Below are 24781 nucleotides of genomic sequence, written 5' to 3'. Positions count from 1 at the left end.
AGGAACATTACTTCCTGGATTGGATAGCTTCATTTAGCCCCGCCTTCTTTCCAACGAATGATCAGTTAACCCCTGGATGCTAGACCCTCATTTGCACACATACTGTATGCCTATAAATGTACAATATGCTGTATCTGATATGTGTAAAAAATAAATAAAAGTAACATTCATTAAGAATAATAACAGTGTTCTAGATTTATGTTACAGTTTACCCTGTCAGGTAAGAGAGGCAAACACCATTGAGGTTTTAAAAATGTAGTTTCAGATAGAAACCAATGTATTAAGCTGTTCAAATAAAGTTTATAATTATTATTTCAGTCAACAATTAGAGACACTTTAGTTTAGTGGACCTATGTTTGGTGTCGCCATAGGGTGTATCTCTCGCAGTATCCTCAGCAATGGGCGTATTCGATTACGCTGAGTCGCTGGGCACATGGAAAAGCCCCTCACGTCATCGGGCGAAAGAGGGTCGAGAAGAACGTCATTCTCAAATCGAACAGTAATCTGTGCGGTTTAGTCATTTTAACGTCAAGGCTGCGTGGTGCATCGTCCAGAAACATACAACATCTCTTTTCCATAAAATAAATATTTGAATTGTCTAATTATTTTTAATTGGGAAGGCAGATAAAGCAATCACGTTTGGATGGGAAAACACAGAATCCTACTAATGACTACACGTGCTTAATTATGTCACTTTTGTTTTGAGCCGATTTCGACACAGGCTTTGAACAGGGCAGCCCGGTTCCAAATCGAATGCAATCAACATTCAACCGATGCTGAACCCAGGCGAGATGATGATAATGATTCTTCTTCAATGTACCATGTCCTAGGCGCAATCGAGCAAACACCACCTCTTCCTTCCTAATCTGAATTTTGAATCTTGGTCCACCGAACTTTCTTTAGAGGGCATATAAATGCCAGCCCTTGGGCTAAGAGTCCCATCTCTTCTGCCACACATCTATCAAAATGGCTCTGATCTTACATTTGGCCTCACCTCTCTACCCAGTGGAACATTAATATCAATTATATCTTGTTTAAAGATCTTTTGGCAATGTGGTCTAAAAATTGTCATTGACTCCAGCCACCCTAGCCATAAACTGTTCTCTCTGCTACTGCAAGCCAAGTCTAGGTCCAAGAGGCTTCTAAACAGCTTCTACCCCCAAGCCATAAGACTCCTGAACATCTAATCAAATGGCTACCCATACTATTTATTTTTACTGCTGCTCTTTAATTATTTGTTACATTTATTTCGTATTATTTTATATTGTATTTTTTTGTGTGATTTATTTTGGTATTCTTTCTTAAAACTGCATTGTTGGTTAAGGGCTTGTAAGTAAGCGTTTCACTGTAAGGTCTACACATGTGAGAAATACAATTTCATTTGATTTGATTTGAATAACATGAATGCCTCCAGTAGTAGGTCACTCCTATTAGATTTGCCAGATGATAAACTATTCAATACAGATAGGGAATCTGAGCATATTATCATTCTGACAGGTTGAATGTCCTCAAGCCACTGGAGGGCAACTACTATTGCCAGCAGTTCAACTGAGTATATTGACAGTTCATCTGTTAGTCTTCTACATATCTGCACATCAAATTCAGGAATGTAAATGCCTGCTCCTGTGAGCCCACTATCTGGGTCCTTGGATCCATCTGTGAAAAGCGGTAAAAATGCATAAAACTTCAACCAATGTAATTGTCAACCAGTTTCCCTATATCACTGACTTCTGACAAATCTTTTCTCTACCAAGGTTAGATCAACAACAGGATCTGGGAGTAACCATGGAGGAACATCCCCTATCACCACAGAAGTGCCAACCTCCAATTCCCTCAAACCACCCTCATCAGCAAGCTTTCCAACTGTCCAACCAAAACCACTGCCTTGTCTACTAGTATATTCCCATCAGTCATCTAGAACAGTAGCAGTGGGATGATCAACCTCACAGCCTTTCAGCCCAACCCAATAAGATAATTACAATTTATTATGCCGTATATCCAAAGGAATTTCGCCTGCCTCTACTAGTAAGGCAACTGCTCGGCATCCAACCGTAAGGCGCTACAGAGGGTAGTGCGTACAGCCCAGTACATCACTGGGGCCAAGCTTCCTGCCATCCAGGATCTCTATACTAGGCGGTGTCAGAGGAAGGCCCAAAAAACTGTCAAAGACTCCAGTCACCCAAGTCATAGACTGTTCTCTCTGCTACCGCACGGCAAGCAGTACCGGAGCGCCAAGTCTAGGTCCAAAAGGCTCCTTAACAGCTTCTACCCCCAAGCCATAAGACTGCTGAAAATTAATCAAATGGTCACCTGGACTATTTGCATTGACCCCCCCCCCCTTTGTTTTTACACTGCTGCTACTCGCTGTTTATTATCTATGCATAGTCACTTTACCCTTACCTACATGTACAAACTACCTCGACTAACCTGTACCCCCGCACATTGACTCGGTACCGGTACCCCCTGTATGTAGCCTCGTTATTGTTATTTTATTGTGTTACTTTTTTTATTTTATGTTTTATTTTATTTAGTAAATATTTTCTTAACTCTATTTTCTTAAAACTGCATTGTTGGTTAAGGGCTTGTAAGTAAGCATTTCACGGTAAGGTCTACACCTGTTCTATTCGGCGCATGTGACAAATAAAATGTAATTTGAATTTATACAAATGTTGATTTAAATGCACCAATACATATCCTTAAAGCTATATACTCGATTCTGTCCAGCCTCTGAAGCCAAGTCTTCGCCGCTGTTCCATAAAATATACACCCATAGTCAATTGTCTTGCTGATCAGAGCTCTATAAATATCCATCAACGATTGTCTGTCAGCACCCCATTCATAACCAGAGACTGAGCGCATAAGATTCACCACCGTCTTACACTTTGTTTCAACATTTATGACATGATCTTTCCATGTATATCGCTCATTGAACCAAAGACCCAAATATTTGTACTTAGAAACCCTCCCCATAGGCTGTCCATACAGAAACAACTGTATATTATCAGCAACTTTCTTCTTTGAGAAGAGCATACAGCAAGACTTTGCCACTGACAATTTAAAACCCCAGTCAATCGACCATCTTTCAACATCCACTATAGCTTGTTGAATAGATTTGGTCACATGAGAGACATTCCTTCCCCTCTTCCAAATAGCTCCATCATCAGCATATAGGGAAGCCCCAATGCCCCTACCTACATTAGAAAAATACATCGTTAATCATAATATTGAACCAAATAGGACTGATAGCACTGCCTTCAGGAATACCATTGTCAACTCCATTGGCAGTAGATCCTATTTTAACTTGAAAAGATCAATGAAATAAGAAGTCCAAAACCCAGTTATATAATCTCCCACCAATACCAAGTATTTTCATCTTAATCAGTAGGCTTTCTCTCCACATTGTGTCATATGCCTTTTCAATGTCAAAAAAGACAGTAGACATTACTTCTTTCATGACCAGAGTTTTTTCAACTTCATTGCTCACCTTTACTAATGCATCCAAAGTAGATATATCTACCTTTACAGAATCCACTTTGACATTGACTCAATAAACCTTGATGTTCCAGGAAATAGGACAATCTGTTAACTATAATCTTTTCCATCAGTAACTCACAAGTCATAGGTCAGTGCTTTTGGTCTGTAACTATCAGCACATGAAGGGTCCTTACCAGGCTTTACAAAGGGTAATATTACTGCACGTTTCCAACCAGAAGGTATAACCCTCTCACTCCAAATCATATTAAATAATCCCAGGAGAACATACATGACCTCATCAGGTATATGCTTAAACATTACATAACACAACTGATCATGACCTGGGGCTGTATATCAACAGTATCCCTTTTCTTATACACATTAACATGAGCATGTAAAATCTCACACCCGCATTGCTTATATACTTCGTGTAGCTCAGTTGGTAGAGCATGGCGCTTGCAACGCCAGGGTTGTGGGTTCGTTTCCCACGGGGGGCATTTTTGAAAAATGTATGCACTCACTAACTGTAAGTCGCTCTGGATAAGAGTGTCTGCTAAAATGTAAATGTCCAAAGTAACCCCACTATGTACCCTAGCAAAAGTCTACTTTATCCTCTGTAGCTCAGCTGGTAGAGCACGGCGCTTGTAACACCAAGGTAGTGGGTTCGATCCCCGGGACCACCCATACACAAAAATGTATGCACGCTTGACTGTAAGTCGCTTTGGATAAAAGCGTCTGCTAAATGGCATATTATTATCAGTTACGGCCATTTTTTTACCCACAACCCTAGGCGAAATTCATCGAACACCCTCAATATTAGTGCGTGCACGCCCTCTAGTGGTTTCCATTTTTCTTCACAGCTGAAGTGACCCAGGAAATATGATAGGGGGACATATCATCCGATATCACCCCATGTCTGCACTCCCCTCCCAGATGCTTGTGCTTTCCCACCTGCCCATGGAGAGAACCTACAGGAGATGGATAATCCATACAACGGATTTGTAGGGTTCATGCAGCAATGTCAATGGCTCTTGTTAAGTATTTGTTGAGGAGAATATACTTTTTTGCTCAGAACTTGTATATAATATGCACTGACTGTAAGTAGCTAGGATTAGAGAATGCAACCAAATGTAAAGTTAAATGTGCCACCCTGTCTTGACTTAATCTGTGCTTTGGTTTTACCAACAAAAGCCAGAAGAACCACTGTGGTCCGGATTTTTCAGTCTGATCTTATACTGGCTCCCTCCCAGTGAACATCAAAGACAATGTACATGCAGACAGAAAAAAGCCCCACCCACCCTCTGGGGTGGGCGGTAGTGATGAACAGTTACTTGCTGTACTTTGGGCTTCAAAACACTAAAAAGTTTCCCCTCTATGGATGCTGGTGTCAGTATGATTCACCAAAATGTTTATGCAAATGAAAAAACTTCTAATGGAGTGCACAGTGAAAATAATGAAATTCTGATTTCCTGAAAAGATTATGAGATCACTGCAGCACTAAGAGGTCAACTGCGTCCCAACCCATCACACTCTCATTGTTGTAAAGGTTTTTATGTCAACACATACAATTATTATGGAGAGAATCCATACTTGGAAATGTCCAGTAATATCAAAGGCATAAACATTAGTAATAAGTGTCTTTATTTTTTATTGTGTTTATTTTATTATTAAACTTTGCAACTACTTACTACTTTATAGCTACTTTGCAACTACTTAGCATGTTAGCTAACCCTTCCCCTAACCCTAACCTTAACCCCTAACCCTAACCTTAACCCTAACTCTTAGCCCAGGGGTTCTCAAACTTTTTGGGGCCATGGACCCCTTTTGTGATAGCAAATGCATCAGTGACCCCCTCATAATCAGAACACAACTTGAGTGAGATAAAAAAAATTGCATACAAGGAGTTATACCATGACTTCGTGTGCAAGGCCAGACGAACCAAGTCTCAGGCCCTTGGAAGGAACATTTTAAAGGTCCGCCTCTTGGCATAGGAGAGAAAAAAAAAAGTTTTCAAGCTAATTTCCAGCAATTCTAACTTTAGTAATAAGTTAATATTAAGATATCCTTCCCATCAATACTGTCCCAGCATCAACTGTCAGGGCCAGTTCTATGGCTGTCTGGCAAATGTGTTATGAGCCTGTCATCTTGTGGTCATTACACAACACCTGTACTGTACTTTCAAGAATAAAGTCATAACAAGTCTGACAATTCTCTGAACTTTTCAGAAAAAAGTTGTGATTATAATATCCTTTTTTGTTTTGTTTTTAACAGATCCTTCTGAAAGTCTGTTAAAATGTAGATTTTAATATGAAATGCATTCATGAAATAAAAATGGTCCTTGCTGTTTTTTGTTCTTAAAGAAATGTACACAGCCCTGGTCATATGGCCTAATCCTTTTTTATTATTTTCATGGCCATGATACTGTAGTAGCAAGAGAGAGGACAAAGAACAACACAACTAAAACTTTCACTAACATGATCCATTGTCTGTAACAAAGCACATAGTCACTGCTGTTGTATTCTGTTCTTATGGGGAAAAAATACAACAGAACATTTGAAAAAAGCACAAAATTCTGAAGTCACAATACACAATCCATAGACGATGTCAAATTAAACACTGTTCTCTCCTATCTTGACAGTAAATATTAACCCAGTAAGTATTATGAAGCAATATTATGAAGCAAGTACTAATCCAACTGCTAATGTTTCAAAGAAAATGTAGACTCCCTGATAATAAAGGTAATAATGACTCACAAGTCATGTAAATATTGAGCGTAAGTGCATCAAAGAGCTGCAAGAATTGGTTGTGGGGACATTCCCTAAAAGCTGACTAATTCATAATTCCCATCCAGGTGCCGGGAGAGACCCAGGGGAAATTTGATTGAATGTGACAGTACTAAACCATGGTCACTGTCCCCTCCACTGTCACACAAACTTTTTAAGGCAACCCAGAAGAACCTGTCCTCTCTGACAACACAAACATAAGGCAACTCAATGTTTAAACGACTCTCTTCTGCAACTGAGGAAGTAACCTTTTTCTTCTTAGATTCTTAGAATTCGGGGTCTACTGAAGCAGGAAGGATGTGGAGCAATAGGCAGTGCTGCTGAGAGGCACCAAACGAGAGGTTCAGGTAGAGACAGGTCCACACAAACCAGCAGGTAGGTCTATGAAGATTTTTTTAAATCTTGAATGTTCATACAGTTTTAATGGTGAAATAATATCTATAAAATAACAAGCTGCAGGAGAATAAATGTGTTGCAGCTTCTTGTATAGTTTAAGTAAGAGACTGTCACGCAACAAAGTCTTTAAAAAAACTATGAGTTATTGGCTGTTTCACATATCTAGTGGTTTAAAAGAAACCATAATGAGAGTAGATTTTGGATTCCATATAGTTGGAATAAAATGCAGCTAATTTGTATAAAGTTGAAAAGATAAGATACATTCATTAAATATGGAAGTAAAGGTTGTGCCATTAACATTAAAAGTCACATTTGGTAAATGTGACATGTTAACATTAACCATCCAATAAACACAGACATCACCCATCCTTAATGAACAGGACATTTCCTTTTGAGGAATGAATGTGTGAATGAATGTTGTAAAGGCAGTGTGGACACTGTTGGGAAACAACCATGTCAACTCTGTGAATGATAACTGGGGCATGGCGTTCCCTTCTCCGTCCTACAAAACAAATATATAGACACTTTCACTTTTACAGTGTCCTTTAAAACAGCATGTAAAACACAACATGTGAGATCGGTCTTTTGACAAACCTTGCTGTAATGATATGTACTGTAACTCATACAGTTATTGGAGATGTAAAACTGGATTCAGTTTGAATAAATAATCGATTATTGTATCTTTTCCTAGTTTTTCTCGGGGTCAAGACGTGGCTGTTTATAATCAATACGGCAAACATTTGCCTTTAAATTGCCAGGTTAGCATGACTAAAATATATATGCATTGCTATCTATTTTTATTAAAGGGAATGGTTTGATTTTCACAGCTCAAAGATTGGAAATATTTAAATTGCCATTGCGCTGCAGGCGTCTTCAAGATGGATCTTTCAGATGGATCTGGACTTTCAACATGGGTCACTGACACCAAGATGTCCATGGCTCACCCAGTACTCAGTGTAAGGTCTGTGTGATCAAAGTACAGCTACATCTGATTACTGGGTCAGTAATGACATTATAAGCTGCATGTGCCCAGACTGAGCACCTCAATAGGTATGGGGACCATTATGCCAACTGTATTCTTGTTTAATAAAACACACATTTGACTAAGTACAGTGTTGGTAAATTATTTATTGGTGTCTGCCAGACCAGTGTGATGAAGGGACAGAGATGAGAAGAGGAAGCCACTTTAGACTATTGAGATGCAGCTTTCCTTAGCCTAAAAACACTGTCCTCTGCTCTACTTTCCCTTGTAACTTTTCCATCCTTTCTCACCTTGGATACATTCAAAATAAGAAAAACAAAAAAGTATATTAGTTGTCTTAACACTTTAATCAAGTTTCCAAACCAGGGCTGCCAACTTTTGAAGAAAGCTTGGAGTGAGATTTTGGTTTGGGTTCTGGGGGTCCTTCCCCAGGAAAGTTGTAGTGTTTAAAAGCTAATTTCCTGGAATTCTATGTATTTTTGACATGGCTTATGACCAGGGTGAGAAGAAAAAAAACACAGGTCAGGTGTATTCAGAATGCTTTGAACAGTAAATGAACACTAACAATTCGACGACTTTGTTCCTTTGAGATTTTTGGGGAATTAAATGTATTCAGACAGTAATGAAATTAGATGGGGAGACAGGCACATGGGAGAAACAGTGGGAAGGTCAGTGGGAATGCTCTGCACAGGAAATATTAATGGCTGATGGCAGTGGTTAACCAAATCATAGATTGCAGTCTCCTTGTCCATAGACTGCTTTCAAGGTAAGGACACAAACATTTTGTATTTTGTAATTTTGGTGAACTATCTCTTTAAAATAGGTATGGAAGAAAATCCTGCTAGGAGGGTTGGGCACCCCTGATCTATGTTTCCCAAGTGCTGGGTGTTTGAAAATGTTCTAACAATACATTTCTCAAAATCACGACCGAGTTTGGGAAACCAAGCACTGAGCTATGGTCTAGTCCTTTCAATTAATGAACACCAGAAAGGTAGGATGTGCGTAAAGGCCCTAGATATCAAAATGGTACTGGGCCAATATATCACGTGACATTTCGGTGGGCTGTATTAAAACTGAATGAATTGAGGAAAATGGCCGAGAAGAAGAAAGGTGAGAAACAAGCTAGCAACATCAATATTTTAAATATATTGCCCTCGCTAACTACCTATATCACAAAAATGAGTCTTTAATCTGAGTAAAGAGATCAAATAAACGTAGTTACGTTAATGCACATGAACACTTGTCCTTCAGAAAGTTAGCTAGCATGTGCAAAGTTGTATGCTAACAATCGCAGTTAGCTAGCTAGCTACGGTAGCGCTCAGTCGTGAAATGCGGACCAGCGTGCCTTGTTTGCTAGTCACCACGCCTGCGATTCAGGGGGGAATGCTACCTATTTTGTCAAATGAAATGCTTACTTACTCCATGTTGCTAGCTAGCTTCCAGTGCACTGGGTGTGTTGGTTGGTAGCTAGTTTAGGTAGGCTAACTACTGAACTAGCTAGCTACAACATTTACTACTACGACACACATATTACTAATTCCTTAGCTGTTATGACATTACGCTATGTTTGACTGTTTACTGACAACTGCTGAGATCTCATATGGGGGGGGGCTAGTGTGAAGGAAGGCCATGTTATGGGACCCCGCCTACTTGTTTTACACTGAACCAAAATATAAACGCTACATAAAACAATTTAAAAGATTTTACTGAGTTACAGTTCATATAAGGAAATCAGTCAATTGAAATAAATTAATTAGGCCCTAATCTATGGATTTCACATGACTGGGAATACAGATATGTATTTGTTGGTCACAGATACCTTAACAAAAAAAAAGTAGGGGCATGGATCAGAAAATCTGTCAGTATCTGGTGTGACCACCATTTTCCTCATGCAGCTTGACACATCTCCTTTGCTTAGAGTTGATCAGGCTGTTGATTGTGGAATGTTGTCCCACTCCTCTTCAATGGCTGGATATTGGCAGGAACTAGAACAGGCTGTTGTACGGGTCAATTCCACAGCATCGCAAACATGCTCAATTAGTGACATGTCTGGTGAGTATGCAGGCCGTGGAAGAACTGGAACATTTTCAGCTTTTAGGAATTGTGTACAGATCCTTGCAACATGGGGTTGTGCATTATCATGCGAAAACATGTGGTAATGGCGGTGGATGAATGACACGACAATGGGCCTCAGGATTTCGTCACGGTATCTCTGTGCATTCAAATTGCCATTGATAAAATGCAATTTGTGTTTGTTGTCCATAACTTATGCCTGCCCATACCATAACCCCACCATCACGGGCCACTCTGTTCACAACGTTGACATCAGCAAACCGCTCTCCCACATGACGCCATACACGCTGTCTGCCATCTGCCCGGTACAGTTGAAACTGTGTTTCATCTGTCAAGAGCACACTTCTCCAGCGTACCAGTGGCCATCGAAGGTGAGCATTTTCCTACTGAAGTCAGTTACGGCGCTGAACTGCAGTCAGGTCAAGACCCTGGTGAGGATGACGAGCATGCAGGTGCGCTTCCCTGAGAAGGTTTCTGACAGTTTGTGCAGAAATTCTTCGGTTGTGCAAACCCACAGTTTCATCAGCTGTCTGGGTGGCTGGTCTCAGACCATCCCGCAGATGAAGAAGCCTGATGTGGAGGTCCTGGGCTGGCATGGTTGTGAGGCTGGTTGGACGTACTGCGAAATTCTCTAAAATGACGTTGGAGGTTACTTATGGTATAGAAATTAACGTTCAATTCTCTGGCAACAGCTCTGGTGGACATTCCTGCAGACACCATGCCAATTGCACGCACCATCAAATTGAGACATCTGTGGCGTTGTGACAAAACTGCACATTTTAGTGGCCTTTTATTGTCCCCGGCACAAGGTAATCATGTTTAATCAGCTTCTTGATATGCCACACCTGTCAGGTGGATGGATTATCTGGGCAAAGGAGAAATGTACACTAACGGGGATGTAAACAAATTTGTACACAACAGTTGAGAAAAATACGCTTTTTGTGCGTATGGAAATGTTTGGGGATCTTTTATTTCAGCTCATGAAACATGGGACCAACACTTTACATGTTGCGTTTTATATGTTTTGTTCAGTGTATTTGTAGAATCTTGTAGTATCACTGATAACGAAAGTATTAACAGGGCCAATTCCATAAAACGGAACGGAAGGGTTTCACTAGGTTAAGCAGCATATGTCAAAAAGGATTTGGTGTCTACCAGGCCAGTGTTTGTTCTTGACCCAGACCAAAGCTCTTGACTACTGAGCTAATCACAAGTCTGTCTGACTGAATGAGAAACCGATGCCCATTAGATCTCTTTGGGCTGGTCTATTTTAGGCTTGTACAGTGGCTTGCAAAAGTATTCACCCCCCTTGGCATTGTTCCTATTTTGTTGCCTTACAACCTGGAATTAAAATGGATTTTGGAGGGGTTTGTATCATTTGATTTACACAACATGCCTACCACCTTAAAGATGCAAAATATTGACTTAGTGAATACATAAGAAATAAGACAAAAAAACTGAACTTGCGCGTGCATTACTATTCACCCCCCCAAAGTCAATACTTTGTAGAGCCACATTTTGCAGCAATTACAGATGCAAGTCTCTTTGGGTATGTCTCTATAAGCTTGGCACATCTAGCCACTGGGAATTTTGCCCATTCTTCAAGGCAAAACTGCTCCAGCTCCTTCATGTTGGATGGGTTCCGCTGGTGTACAGCAATCTTTAAGTCATACCACAGATTCCCAATTGGATTGAGGTCTGGGCTTTGACTAGGCCATTCCAAGACATTTAAATGTTTCCCCTTAAACCACTCGTGTTGCTTTAGCAGTATGCTTAGGGTCATTGTCCTGCTGGAAGGTGAACCTCCGTCCCAGTCTCAAATCTCTGGAAGACTGAAACAGGTTTCACTCAAGAATTTCCCTGTATTTAGCACCATCCATCATTCCTTCAATTCTGACCAGTTTCCCAGTCCCTGCCGATGGAAAAACCATCCCCACAGCATGATGCTGCCATCACCATGCTTCACTGTGGGGATGGTGTTCTCGGGGTGATGAGAGGTGTTGGGTTTGCGCCAGACACAGCGTTTTCCTTGATGGCCAAAAAGCTAAATTTTAGTCTCATCTGACCAGAGTACCTTCCGTATGTTTGGGGAGTCTCCCACATGGCCTTTGGCTAACACCAAATGTGTTTGCTTATTTTTTTCTTTAAGCAATTGCTTTTTTCTGTCCACTCTTCTGTAAAGCCCAGCTCTGTGGAGTGTACGGCTTAAAGTGGTCCTATGGACAGATACTCCAATCTCCGCTGTGGAACTTTGCTGCTCCTTCAGGGTCATCTTTGGTCTCTTTGTTGCCTCTCTGATTAATGCCCTCCTTGCCTGGTCCGTGAGTATTGGTGGGTGGCCCTCTCTTGGCAGGTTTGTTGTGGTGCCATATTCTTTCAATTTTTTAAAAATTGATTTAATGGCGCTCCGTGGGATGTTCAAAGTTCCAGATATTTTTTTATAACCCAACCCTGATCTGTACTTCTCCACAACTTTGTCCCTGACCTGTTTGGAGAGCTCCTTGGTCTTCATGGTGCCACTTGCTTGGTGGTGCCACTTGCTTAGTGGTGTTGCAGACTCTGGGGCCTTTCAGAACAGGTGTGTGTGTATATATACTGAGATCATGTGACACTTAGATTGCACACAGGTGGACTTTATTTAACTAATTATGTGACTTCTGAAGGTAATTGGTTGCACCAGATCTTATTTAGGGGCTTCATAGCAAAGGGGGTGAATACATATGCACGCACCACTTTTCCGTTATTAATTTTTTTAGAATCTTTTGAAACAAGTTATTTTTTTCATTTCACTTCACCAATTTGGACTATTTTGTGTATGTCCATTACATGAAATCCAAATAAAAATCATTTTTAAATACAGGTTGTAATGCAACAAAATATGAAAAAACGCCAAAGGGATGAATTATTTTGCAAGGCGCTGTACTTAATGCAGCTTTCCCAAAACGTGGTCCTCTAGACCCCAAGAGGTGCATTTTTTTAACACAACATTGCGGCTTGAAATTATCAAAGCTTGATTAGTTGATTATTTGAATCAGCTGTGTAGTGCTAGGGCAAAAACCAAAATGTGTACCCCTTGGGGTCCCGAGGACCGAGTTTGGTAAACCCCGATTCCATGGCACATGGTTTATGAACTGATACACAAAACGACGCCGGATTCTAAACGTAGTTTTTCATTTAAAATTATTTTACCAAATTCTTGCAACCAATAGAATGTTTTATATATACAGTGGGGAAAAAAAGTATTTAGTCAGCCACCAATTGTGCAAGTTCTCCCACTTAAAAGATGAGAGAGGCCTGTAATTTTCATCATAGGTACACGTCAACTATGACAGACAAAATGAGGAAAAAAAATCCAGAAAATCACATTGTAGGATTTTTTATGAATTTATTTGCAAATTATGGTGGAAAATAAGTATTTGGTCAATAACAAACGTTTCTCAATACTTTGTTATATACCCTTTGTTGGCAATGACACAGGTCAAACGTTTTCTGTAAGTCTTCACAAGGTTTTCACACACTGTTGCTGGTATTTTGGCCCATTCCTCCATGCAGATCTCCTCTAGAGCAGTGATGTTTTGGGGCTGTCGCTGGGCAACACAGACTTTCAACTCCCTCCAAAGATTTTCTATGGGGTTGAGATCTGGAGACTGGCTAGGCCACTCCAGGACCTTGAAATGCTTCTTACGAAGCCACTCCTTCGTTGCCCGGGCGGTGTGTTTGGGATCATTGTCATGCTGAAAGACCCAGCCACGTTTCATCTTCAATGCCCTTGCTGATGGAAGGAGGTTTTCACTCAAAATCTCACGATACATGGCCCCATTCATTCTTTCCTTTACACGGATCAGTCGTCCTGGTCCCTTTGCAGAAAAACAGCCCCAAAGCATGATGTTTCCACCCCCATGCTTCACAGTAGGTATGGTGTTCTTTGGATGCAACTCAGCATTCTTTGTCCTCCAAACACGACGAGTTGAGTTTTTACCAAAAAGTTATATTTTGCTTTCATCTGACCATATGACATTCTCCCAATCCTCTTCTGGATCAGCCAAATGCACTCTAGCAAACTTCAGACGGGCCTGGACATGTACTGGCTTAAGCAAGGGGACACGTCTTGCACTGCAGGATTTGAGTCCCTGGCGGCGTAGTGTGTTACTGATGGTAGGCTTTGTTACTTTGGTCCCAGCTCTCTGCAGGTCATTCACTAGGTCCCCCCGTGTGGTTCTGGGATTTTTGCTCACCGTTCTTGTAATCATTTTGACCCCACGGGGTGAGATCTTGCGTGGAGCCCCAGATCGAGGGAGATTATCAGTGGTCTTGTATGTCTTCCATTTCCTAATAATTGCTCCCACAGTTGATTTCTTCAAACCAAGCTGCTTACCTATTGCAGATTCAGTCTTCCCAGCCTGGTGCAGGTCTACAATTTTGTTTCAGGTGTCCTTTGACAGCTCTTTGGTCTTGGCCATAGTGGAGTTTGTAGTGTGACTGTTTGAGGTTGTGGACAGGTGTCTTTTATACTGATAACAAGTTCAAACAGGTGCCATTAATACAGGTAACGAGTGGAGGACAGAGGAGCCTCTTAAAGAAGAAGTTACAGGTCTGTGAGAGCCAGAAATCTTGCTTGTTTGTAGGTGACCAAATACTTATTTTCCACCATAATTTGCAAATAAATTCATTAAAAATCCTACAATGTGATTTTCTGGATTTTTTTTTTCAATTTGTCTGTCAGAGTTGACGTGTACCTATGATGAAAATTACAGGCCTCTCTCATCTTTTTAAGTGGGAGAACTTGCACAATTGGTGGCTGACTAAATACTTTTTTTCCCCACTGTATGGGGGATACAACCATCCCAGCTCTGCAGATTTTGCTGCAACTAGACAGAATCATTAGATCTTGTTTTGGTACTGCTCATATGTAGCTTGTTTTTGAAGAATTGCAACATTTGCAAATAGCACTGCTGGGTGATTTGAAAAGTCAGTCAATCGATCAATAATATAATACTCTTTGCAAATTAAAGATCACATGTTTTGCTATCTGTAGAAACTATGACAATAGAAAGGTTCAGAACTTTTGTGAAACAGCACAGTTGAATAATATATGGAAAAACTGGATGATTTTCAGAGATAAATGGGAGTGGTTGAGGGGAGCTGAAGGGTGGGACTAAAAATAACAAAAGATAACTAATGTAAAATATACTGTGTCCGTAAAATGTATAAGCTGGAAGTATATGGGGGGGATTGGAAATGATGCAGATCTAGCCCTTTAAAAAAAAACTTCACTGTCTGGCATCCGACGTGGTGTAAGATGCACACAGTATTTCTACTGTTGAGGCCATCGAACATGCATTTCAGTGTCTTGCAAGGTTATGTGGGCCAAGGACGATTAAGCAAATTTTTTATTATGACTTGGTCTTCTAGATAAGAGTGAGGAGACCTTTGAAGTCATGGACATGGTAGAGTATGCCAAGAAACAGAGATGGTGGAACAAAATATTTGGCAAGAACTCTGGGCCCGTAGCAGAGAAGTATGATGTTGCCACCCAGCTTGCCATTGGTGGAGTGTCTGGCTGGTGAGTCGATCAGTCTTGTGTGTTAATATTAAACAGAAATAAAGCATGTGAATCTGGTGGTACAATTTAACCAGTTACATTACTTGGCAGTTCTCTGTTTGACTGCTGTTTTTCCTCTTAGGTGTGCAGGGTATTTGTTCCAGAAAGTTGGGAAGCTGGCGGCTTCGGCAGTGGGCGGAGGCTTCTTTTTGCTTCAGGTAGGGCTCGACTTCTTTATATCAATTTATTTCGTTGTTTTGTGTTTGAAAATCCATAGTTCTAAATAACACCTGACTAATTTATTTACCCACATTTAACACAGATTTTGACACTCATGTTTCATTAGAACACATGGAGATGTGTTATGACCATAGAGTATGGCCGTGTCCGAAATCTTGCTTGCCTACTACTTACTTAAACTGCATACTGTGTACTACATACTATTTAGTAAAAATGAAAGCAGTAAGCAGCAAATATCAGCACACCTTGTGGCGGGCCGTGCACCTGCAAGCTGACTTCAGTCGCCAGCTGGACAGTGTTTCCTCCGACACATTGGTGTGGCTGGTTTCCGGGTTAAGCGAGCAGTGTGTCAAGAAGCAGTGCGGCTTGGCAGGTTCGTGTTTCGGAGGACGCTTGGCTCTTGACCTTCGCCTCTCCTGAGTCCGTAAGGGGAGTTGCAGCGATGGGACAAGACTGTAACTACCAATTTGGATATCACGAAATTGGGGAGAAAAAGGGGTAAATGTACAAAAAGGTGTACAGCGAATTCTACTAGATGAAAATCCGAAATGAGTATGACATCCTGGCATTTAAAGCATCCAACATTTTAGAAATTTCACGTACTATTAGACTAAATTTTTTCACATACCCAAAATGCTTACTATTTTGAAAGTGTGGGAATTACGACACAGCCAATGATAGAGGACTTTTTTGCGTATCTATCCCATTATGGCGTCTGTAAGCGTATGGCCCGTGCCATCGAGGCATCTTCATTTTGAAGTAGTGCATTTTCTTCTACTATTTCTATGAGTTGGTAAACAAACTGAAAGGGTGCATACTGCCACCTGGAGTGTGTTTTTTTTTTTTTAACAGGTATAAAGCCTAGGTTGGCGATTTACTGCCATCTGCCGAGTGGCACAGTGGTCTAAGGCACTGCATCGCAGTGCTAGCTGTGCCACTAGAGATCCTGGTTCGAATCCAGGCTCTGTCGTAGCCGGCAGGGTATGGGAGGGAATGGCCGGCATGTAGCTCAGTTGGTAGAGCATGGCGTTTGCCATGGAGGCCCACGGGGGGCCAGTATGAAAAAATTACAAAATAATAATGTATGCACTCACTACCTGTAAGTTGCTCTGGATAAGAGCGTCTGCTAAATGATTAAAATGTAAATCTGCAGTTATGGAATGTTTTGCTCACAAGCATAAATAATTGGCTGATCCCTGATGACCCGGAATGGAATTATTATGATCCTTCCTTAACCCATAGGAAGTCACAAGGTTGACTACTTAAAAAATGGTGAAAGTCCTCAACAGGCTTTTGGGCACCTCGATCTATATCTACACCCCCCTTGGATTTCTTCACATTTTGTGTTACAAAGTGGGATTAAAATGGGTTTAATTGTCTTTTTTTTTGTCAACGAGCTACACAAAATACTCTGTCAAAGTAATATTAGTGTTTTAAAATATTGAAACATTAATATACCTTGATTAGATAAGTATTCACCCCGAGTCAATCAATACATGTTAGAAACACCTTTGGCAGCGATTACAGTTGTGAGTCTTCTTGGGTAGGTCTCATGAGTTTTGCACACCTGTATTGTGCAATATTTGCCCATTTATTATTTTCAAAATTCTTCAAGCTCTGTCAAGGTGTTGGGGATCATGGCTAGACTGCAATTTTCAAGTCATGCCATAGATTTTCAAGCAGATTTAAGTTAAAATTGTAACTTGACCACTCAGGAATATTCACTGTCTTCTTGGTAAGCAACTCCAGTGTAGATTTTGCTTTGTGTTGTAGGTTATTGTCCTGCTGAAAGGGGAATTCCTCTCCCAGTCTTTTTTTTCTCACCTTTATTTAACCAGTTAAGCCAGTTGAGAACAAGTTCTCATTTACAACTGCGACCTGGCCAAGATAAAGCAAAGCAGTGCGATAAAAACAACAACACAGAGTTACATATGGGGTAAAAAAAACATAAGGTCATAAAATACAACAGAAAATATATATACAGTGTGTGCAAATGGAGGTAAGGCAATAAATAGGCCATAGTGCAAAAATAATTACAATGTTTTATTAACCCTGGAATGATAGATGTGCAAGAGATGATGTGCAAATAGAGATACTGGGGTGCAAATGAGCAAAATAAATAACAATATGGGGATGAGGTAGTTGGGTGGAGTTCGTTCCAGTCATTGGCAGCAGAGAACTGGAAGGAATGGCGGCCAATGGAGGTGTTGGCTTTGGGGATGACCAGTGAGATATACCTGCTGGAGCGCATACTACGGGTGGGTGTTGCTATGGTGACCAATGAGCTAAGATAAGGCAGGGATTTGCCTAGCAGTGATTTATAGATGACCTGGAGCCAGTGGGTTTGGCGACGAATATGTAGTGAGGACCAGCCAACAAGAGCTTACAGGTCACAGTGGTGGGTAGTATATGGGGCTTTGGTGACAAAACAGATGGCACTGTGATAGACTACATCCAATTTGCTGAGTAGAGTGTTGGAGGCTATTTTGTAAATGACATTGCCGAAGTCAAGGATCAGTAGGATAGTCAGTTTTACGAGGGCATGTTTGGCAGCATGAGTGAAGGAGGCTTTGTTGCGAAATAGGAGGCCGATTCTAGATTTAACTTTGGATTGGAGATGCTTAATGTGAGTCTGGAAGGAGAGTTTACAGTCTAACCAGACACCTAGGTATTTGTAGTTGTCCACATACTCTAGGTCAGACCCGCCGAGAGTAGTGATTCTAGTCGGGTGGGCGGGTGCCAGCAGCGCGTTCGATTGAAGAGCATGCATTTAGTTTTACTAGTGTTTAAGAGCAGTTGGAGGCTACGGAAGGAGTGTTGTATGGCATTGAAACTCGTTTGGAGGTTTGTTAACACAGTGTCCAATGAAGGGCCAGATGTATACAAAATGGTGTTGTCTGCGTAGAGGTGGATCTGAGAGTCACCAGCAGCAAGAGCGACATCATTGATATACACAGAGAAAAGAGTCGGCCCGAGAATTGAGCCCTGTGGCACCCCCATAGAGACTGCCATAGGTCCAGACAACAGGCCCTCCGATTTGACACATTGAACTCTATCTGAGAAGTAGTTGGTGAACCAGTTGAGGCAGTCATTTGAGAAACCAAGGCTATTTAGTCTGCCAATAAGAATGCGGTGGTTGACAGAGTCGAAAGCCTTGGCCAGGTCGATGAAGATTGCTGCACAGTACAGTCTATCGATCACGGTTATAATATCGTTTAGGACCTTGAGCGTGGCTGAGGTGCACCCATGACCAGCTCGGAAACCGGATTGCATAGCGGAGAAGGTACGGTGGGATTCGAAATGGTCGGTGATCTGTTTGTTAACTTGGCTTTCGAAAGGCAGGATGGATATACAGTGGGGAGAACAAGTATTTGATACACTGCCGATTTTGCAGGTTTTCCTACTTACAAAGCATGTAGAGGTCTGTAATTTTTATCATAGGTACACTTCAACTGTGAGAGACGGAATGTAAAACAAAAATCCAGAAAATCACATTGTATGATTTTTAAGTAATTAATTTGCATTTTATTGCATGACATAAGTATTTGATCACCTACCAACCAGTAAGAATTCCGGCTCTCACAGACCTGTTAGTTTTTCTTTAAGAAGCCCTCCTGTTCTCCACTCATTACCTGTATTAACTGCACCTGTTTGAACTCGTTACCTGTATAAAAGACACCTGTCCACACACTCAATCAAACAGACTCCAACCTCTCCACAATAGCCAAGACCAGAGAGCAGCTTGGTGAGAAGGCAACAACTGTTGGCGCAATTATTAGAAAATGGAAGAAGTTCAAGATGACGGTCAATCACCCTCGGTCTGGGGCTCCATGCAAGATCTCACCTCGTGGGGCATCAATGATCATGAGGAAGGTGAGGGATCAGCCCAGAACTACACGGCAGGACCTGGTCAATGACCTGAAGAGGGCTGGGACCACAGTCTCAAAGAAAACCATTAGTAACACACTACGCCATCATGGATTAAAATCCTGCAGCGCACGCAAGGTCCCCCTGCTCAAGCCAGCACATGTCCAGGCCCGTCTGAAGTTTGCCAATGACCATCTGGATGATCCAGAGGAGGAATGGGAGAAGGTCATGTGGTCTGTTGAGACAAAAATAGAGCTTTTTGGTCTAAACTCCACTCACCGTGTTTGGAGGAAGAAGAAGGATGAGTACAACCCCAAGAACACCATCCCAACCGTGAAGCATGGAGGTGGAAACATCATTCTTTGGGGATGCTTTTCTGCAAAGGGGACAGGACGACTGCACCGTATTGAGGGGAGGATGGATGGGGCCATGTATCGCGAGATCTTGGCCAACAACCTCCTTCCCTCAGTAAGAGCATTGAAGATGGGTCGTGGCTGGGTCTTCCAGCATGACAACGACCCGAAACACACAGCCAGGGCAACTAAGGAGTGGCTCCGTAAGAAGCATCTCAAGGTCCTGGAGTGGCCTAGCCAGTCTCCAGACCTGAACCCAATAGAAAATCTTTGGAGGGAGCTGAAAGTCCGTATTGCCCAGCGACAGCCCCGAAACCTGAAGGATCTGGAGAAGGTCTGTATGGAGGAGTGGGCCAAAATCCCTGCTGCAGTGTGTGCAAACCTGGTCAAGACCTACAGGAAACGTATGATCTCTGTAATTGCAAACAAAGGTTTCTGTACCAAATATTAAATTCTGCTTTTCTGAAGTATCAAATACTTATGTCATGCAATAAAATGCAAATGAATTACTTAAAAATCATACAATGTGATTTTCTGGAGTTTTGTTTTAGATTATGTCTCTCACAGTTGAAGTGTACCTATGATATAAATTACAGACTTCTACATGCTTTGTAAGTAGGAAAACCTGCAAAATCGGCAGTGTATCAAATACTTGTTCTCCCCACTGTAGGTCTGTAACAGTTTGGATCTAGAGTGTCACCCCCTTTGAAGAGGGGGATGACCGCGGCAGCTTTCCAATCTGGGGATCTCAGACGTTACGAAAGAGAAGTTGAACAGGCTAGTAATAGGGGCTGCGACAATTTCGGCGGCTAATTTTAGAAAGAAAGTGTCCAGATTGTCTAGCCCAGATGATTTGTAGGGGTCCAGATTTTGCAGCTCTTTCAGAACATCAGCTGTCTGAATTTGTGTGAAGGAGAAGCGAGTAGGGCATGGGCAAGTTGCAGCGGAGGGTGCAGAGCTGGTGGCCGGGGTAGTGGTAACCAGGTGGAAAGCATGGCCAGCCGTAGCAAAATGCTTGTTGAAATTCTCGATTATTGTAGATTTATCGGTGGTGATAGTGTTTCCTAGCCTCAGTGCAGTGGGCAGCTGGGAGGAGGTTCTCTTATTCTCCATGGACTTTATAGTGTCCCAAAACATTTTGGAGTTAGTGCTACAGGATGCAAATTTCTGTTTAAAAAAGCTAGCCTTTGCTTTCCTAACTGCTTGTGTATATTGGTTCCAGGAAGCAGGTTTTCCTCTAGGATTTTCCCTGTGCTTAGCTCCATGTTTCTTTTCATCCTGACCATAATGCAGCCACCACCATGCTTGAAAATAAGGCAGTTATGTGTTGGATTTGCCCCAAACATAACATGCTGACCACACCACCCGCGTTGTGTGCGTGAGCATTGCAAAATAAATGTACACATACGTTATTCAATAATTTCATCCAAACTGCTTGCGCGCGTCAACGAGCGTCTGCGTAGCCAGGCGCTAAGTCCCGCCTCTCCAATATCTTCTTTGGTTTTTATGAGCATATACCGACGTGGATGATTGAAAGCTGAACTGAGGTCCACACTCTAGTCCAGTTGGTGGTGGTAATGCACCTTTAAAGATGGATTTTAACCGCCATATAAAGTCCAAAGAAGACAAACAAGAAGACTGAAAGAGGAGAGATTACTAGAATCTGTGGCTTAATTGCCGGAGTAGAGGACCTTGTGCATTTCAGTTGAAATAACAGCCCAATGTTTATATCCCAGGACAAATTAGCTAGCAACAGCAAGCTAGCTAGCTAAATGGCCATGAATGTTTCATTTAGTTTTGACCTGTCCCCAAATTAATATAGGTAGTTCAGAGTTCGTTTTGATACTTCAACCTGGATGGACAAAATCAACATGCGCGTGATGGCGCACGCGCCCGGTCTAGTCAGCATTGCATTTAGTGCCTTGTATCATATGCATGTTTTGAAATATTTGTATTCTGTATATTTTGTCTTATTCTTTTCACTGTCATTTAGGTCATTATTGTGGAGTCACTACAATGTTGTTGATCCATCCTCAGTTTTCTCCCATCACAACCATTACAATCCCTAAGCAGTTTCCTTACTGTCCTGCAGCTCAGTTCAGGAGGACGACTGCATCTTTGTGTCTGGGTGGTTTAATACATCATCCACATCCTAAATCTTAACTTGACCATGCTTAAAGATATAGTCAATGTTTGATTTGATATTGTTACCCATATACCAATCACTGAGGCTTTTGAAAAGCTCCCTGGTCTTTGTAGTTGAATCTGCTTGAAATTCAATACTTGACTGAGGGACCTCACAGATGTGTGTGTGTGTGTGTGTGTGTATAGGGGACAGAGGAAGGGGTAGTTATTCAAACATCATGTCATCCCCTATTATTTCACACAGAGTCCATATAACTTATGTGATTAGTTAAGCCAAATTTGACTTCTGAACTAATTTACGCTTGCCTAAACAAAGGGGGTGAATAGTTATGGAATGACTTATTTAATGTTTTATTAATTTGTTAACATTTGTAGAATGTTCTTTTCACTTTGACATTATTGCTTATTTTGTGTAGATCAATGACAAAATTACAATTAAATCTTTCAATCCCACTTTGTAGCGCAACAAAATTGGAAAAAAAAGTTCAAGGGGGTGTATACTTTCTATAGGCACTGTATCTCTATGGTTATGATGACCAAGTCACATTGCCATTATTGGTGGGTGTGATTCATTTCCTTCTAGATGGCCAATCACACAGGATACATCAAAGTGGACTGGAAGAGAGTGGAGCGGGATGTAAACAATGCCAAGAAGCAGCTGAAGTTGAATGCAGATAAGCCCACTAAGGAAGTCAGGACAAAAGTGGATGAGGTAAGGGGTTATCATGGTCTACTACAAAATAGTGGATCTTTCTTCTCTGATTAATGTCTTATTGTGATCTTTTTGGTGTTGTGATTTCATCATTTTCAAATATGCTCAGGACTAAAGAAATGATTTTGAAGCCATCCACACCTTTTTACTCCAGAGTATAAAAGAGAACAATGTCAAAGAACAATACTCTGCAAAACCTTACCATTGATTTAAAGGTGCTTTTTTTTTTTTTGTCTTACCAGGTGCAGACATTTGTGAAGAAGAATATTATCCTCACAGGAGGTTTTGCTGGGGGATTTCTGCTGGGCTTGGCCTCTTAAGAGCCTCTCATTTCTGTCTTTAATATTTTTGTGTCAAATACAAGGCTGAAAAAAGCTTAACCTAAGCAGCTATCTAGATATGTAAGTAGACTACATCGATATCATATGTCAAACTAACTCATAGGCTTGATGTGTTTTTGGGCTTATGGGCATGTGTCAATTTGAGAAAACAGCAATTTAAATACTATGTCTGTGGTTGAGGTTTATGCATGGCCTGTGCACATATGGCAGGCGCATTGGCTTTAACTTTCCTATGCGTTGTTTTGGTATGGTACTTATTTGAGAGATTGTTCAGATCCACTTAAATAGTTGTGGAACTCAGGGTTCTCCCCAGGATTTTTTTAACAAGGTGCTGCTGCTGAGTACGGCCGGGGGGAGGCCTGGAGTGGGGTAGTGCCCCCCTTTTGGACTCAGATTTGTGCTTTTTTAACACCTGTAACTGCCACTTCCTGCAATCTAGAGCAAAAATTGCCTTATATAATAAAGTGGCGCGGCGCCTCTTACATTCTTTGGGGAGAACCCTGGAACTGGAGCAAAGACCTTTTTGAACTTGTTTTCCCTAATGTGGGATTTGTTTTGTAATATCCTTCATTTTCTAAGTTAAGATCAAGAAGGTTGTTGTATGTGTTTAAATGTTACTTAAAACCAAAGGGTTTCAGAGTTAAAAGCAGAAGTACATTTACATTTAAGTCATTTAGCAGACACTCTTATCCAGAGCAACTTACAAATTGGTGCATTCAACTTAGGATAGCCAGTGGGACAACCACCACTGGGGAGGGGGGGTGTAGAAGGATTACTGTTACATGTATGAGTAAGTACTATATGACAGGACTAGGAGGCCACAGTAATGCAAGTTTGAATGGTATTTTGAAGTTATATTCTTACCTGAAAATCATTTCAAAGTGTAAGTCAAAGACAATCATGTTGTGTGCATATTAACCGTCCCCAATAGTATTGACTTATTTACCAGTGCAGGAGGTTGCGTGTGAAGTATTTATTTGAGACCAAGGAGTTAAAGGCCAGACTGGACTTATGATTTGGCTTTCTAATTCCCTGCTTAAGAGTGATGTCTGTTGTTTGTGTGCAAGTACAGGTTGTGTTCATTATAGGTGCACTATCAAAAGCTAGGGTGTATTCATTATTTGGATTCCGTTGTAAACGTTTAATCTGTTGCAAAACAGTGCAATGGAAGCTGTTTACTCCACAGAAAATGTTTTGCAATGAAAACAAGAGTTTCCATTGGACACATTCAGTTAGGTTCTGTTTGCTTCCTCGTGTAAACAGTTTTTGTTGTAAAATGTTTTGCAACAGACTAAACATTTTACAACTGAATCAGACTAACGAATACACCCCTGCCTAACAGCATACAAGAATCCTGTGTTTTACAAATGACTATGGACAATTATGGAATGTAATACATGGAAGATATCAATAGCCCTTTGTATGGAACATATGGGATGACAAATACACTGATAGAAATTAAAGTTTGCTCTAATTATTTCTCCAATGTTTGTTATTCTCCTCAATGCAACCATTACCCAAGTACTTAGCTTTAGGAAAGTGTAAAATGTGCTGTCAAAAGCTTTAATTGTATTTTTTTCACTGTTAAAATGCAATATTTTGTTACAAGCAAAATGTAACATTCTGGGAGAAGTAATAAAGTGAATTGTATTTTAGAATGATTTTGTTTGCGGGAGTTTCACTGACTGCATCCTCCTAGGATAATTTACTGTCAATATAAACAACTCTATAACATTAGAACACAGATGGGCAACTCCAGTCCTCAGGGGCCTGATTGGTGTCACACTTTTGCTCCAGCTAACACAACTGACGCCAATAATCAACTAATCATCTTCAGTTTAGAATGCAATTAGTTTAATCAGCTGTGTTTGCT

At 41.1% G+C, this 24781-nt stretch overlaps 1 protein-coding gene across 1 annotated transcript; it reads left to right on the top strand.

Annotated features, from left to right (window-relative positions):
- The first annotated feature begins 8650 nt into the window (after positions 1-8650).
- Positions 8651-24569, top strand: LOC121579469 (FUN14 domain-containing protein 1A). The gene is made up of 5 exons (XM_041894070.2): positions 8651-8745; positions 15121-15271; positions 15393-15468; positions 22439-22567; positions 22810-24569. Exons 1-5 carry the CDS (start codon positions 8727-8729, stop codon positions 22885-22887), a joined length of 453 nt encoding a protein of 150 aa, XP_041750004.1. The 5' UTR covers positions 8651-8726; the 3' UTR covers positions 22888-24569.
- Positions 24570-24781: the final 212 nt, after the last annotated feature.

This window comes from Coregonus clupeaformis, chromosome 13, assembly GCF_020615455.1.
Source record: "Coregonus clupeaformis isolate EN_2021a chromosome 13, ASM2061545v1, whole genome shotgun sequence".
NCBI lineage: Eukaryota > Metazoa > Chordata > Actinopteri > Salmoniformes > Salmonidae > Coregonus > Coregonus clupeaformis.
The sequence above is the reverse complement of the archived record's forward strand: the minus strand, read 5'-3'. Positions and strand labels throughout refer to the sequence as shown.

Bases quoted from the DNA above. Each gene is read 5' to 3' on its own strand.
- LOC121579469 (XM_041894070.2), top strand. The intron at 15,272-15,392 runs GTGAGTCGATCA...TTTTCCTCTTAG, and splicing joins ATTGGTGGAGTGTCTGGCTG to GTGTGCAGGGTATTTGTTCC. The intron at 15,469-22,438 runs GTAGGGCTCGAC...ATTTCCTTCTAG, and splicing joins GAGGCTTCTTTTTGCTTCAG to ATGGCCAATCACACAGGATA.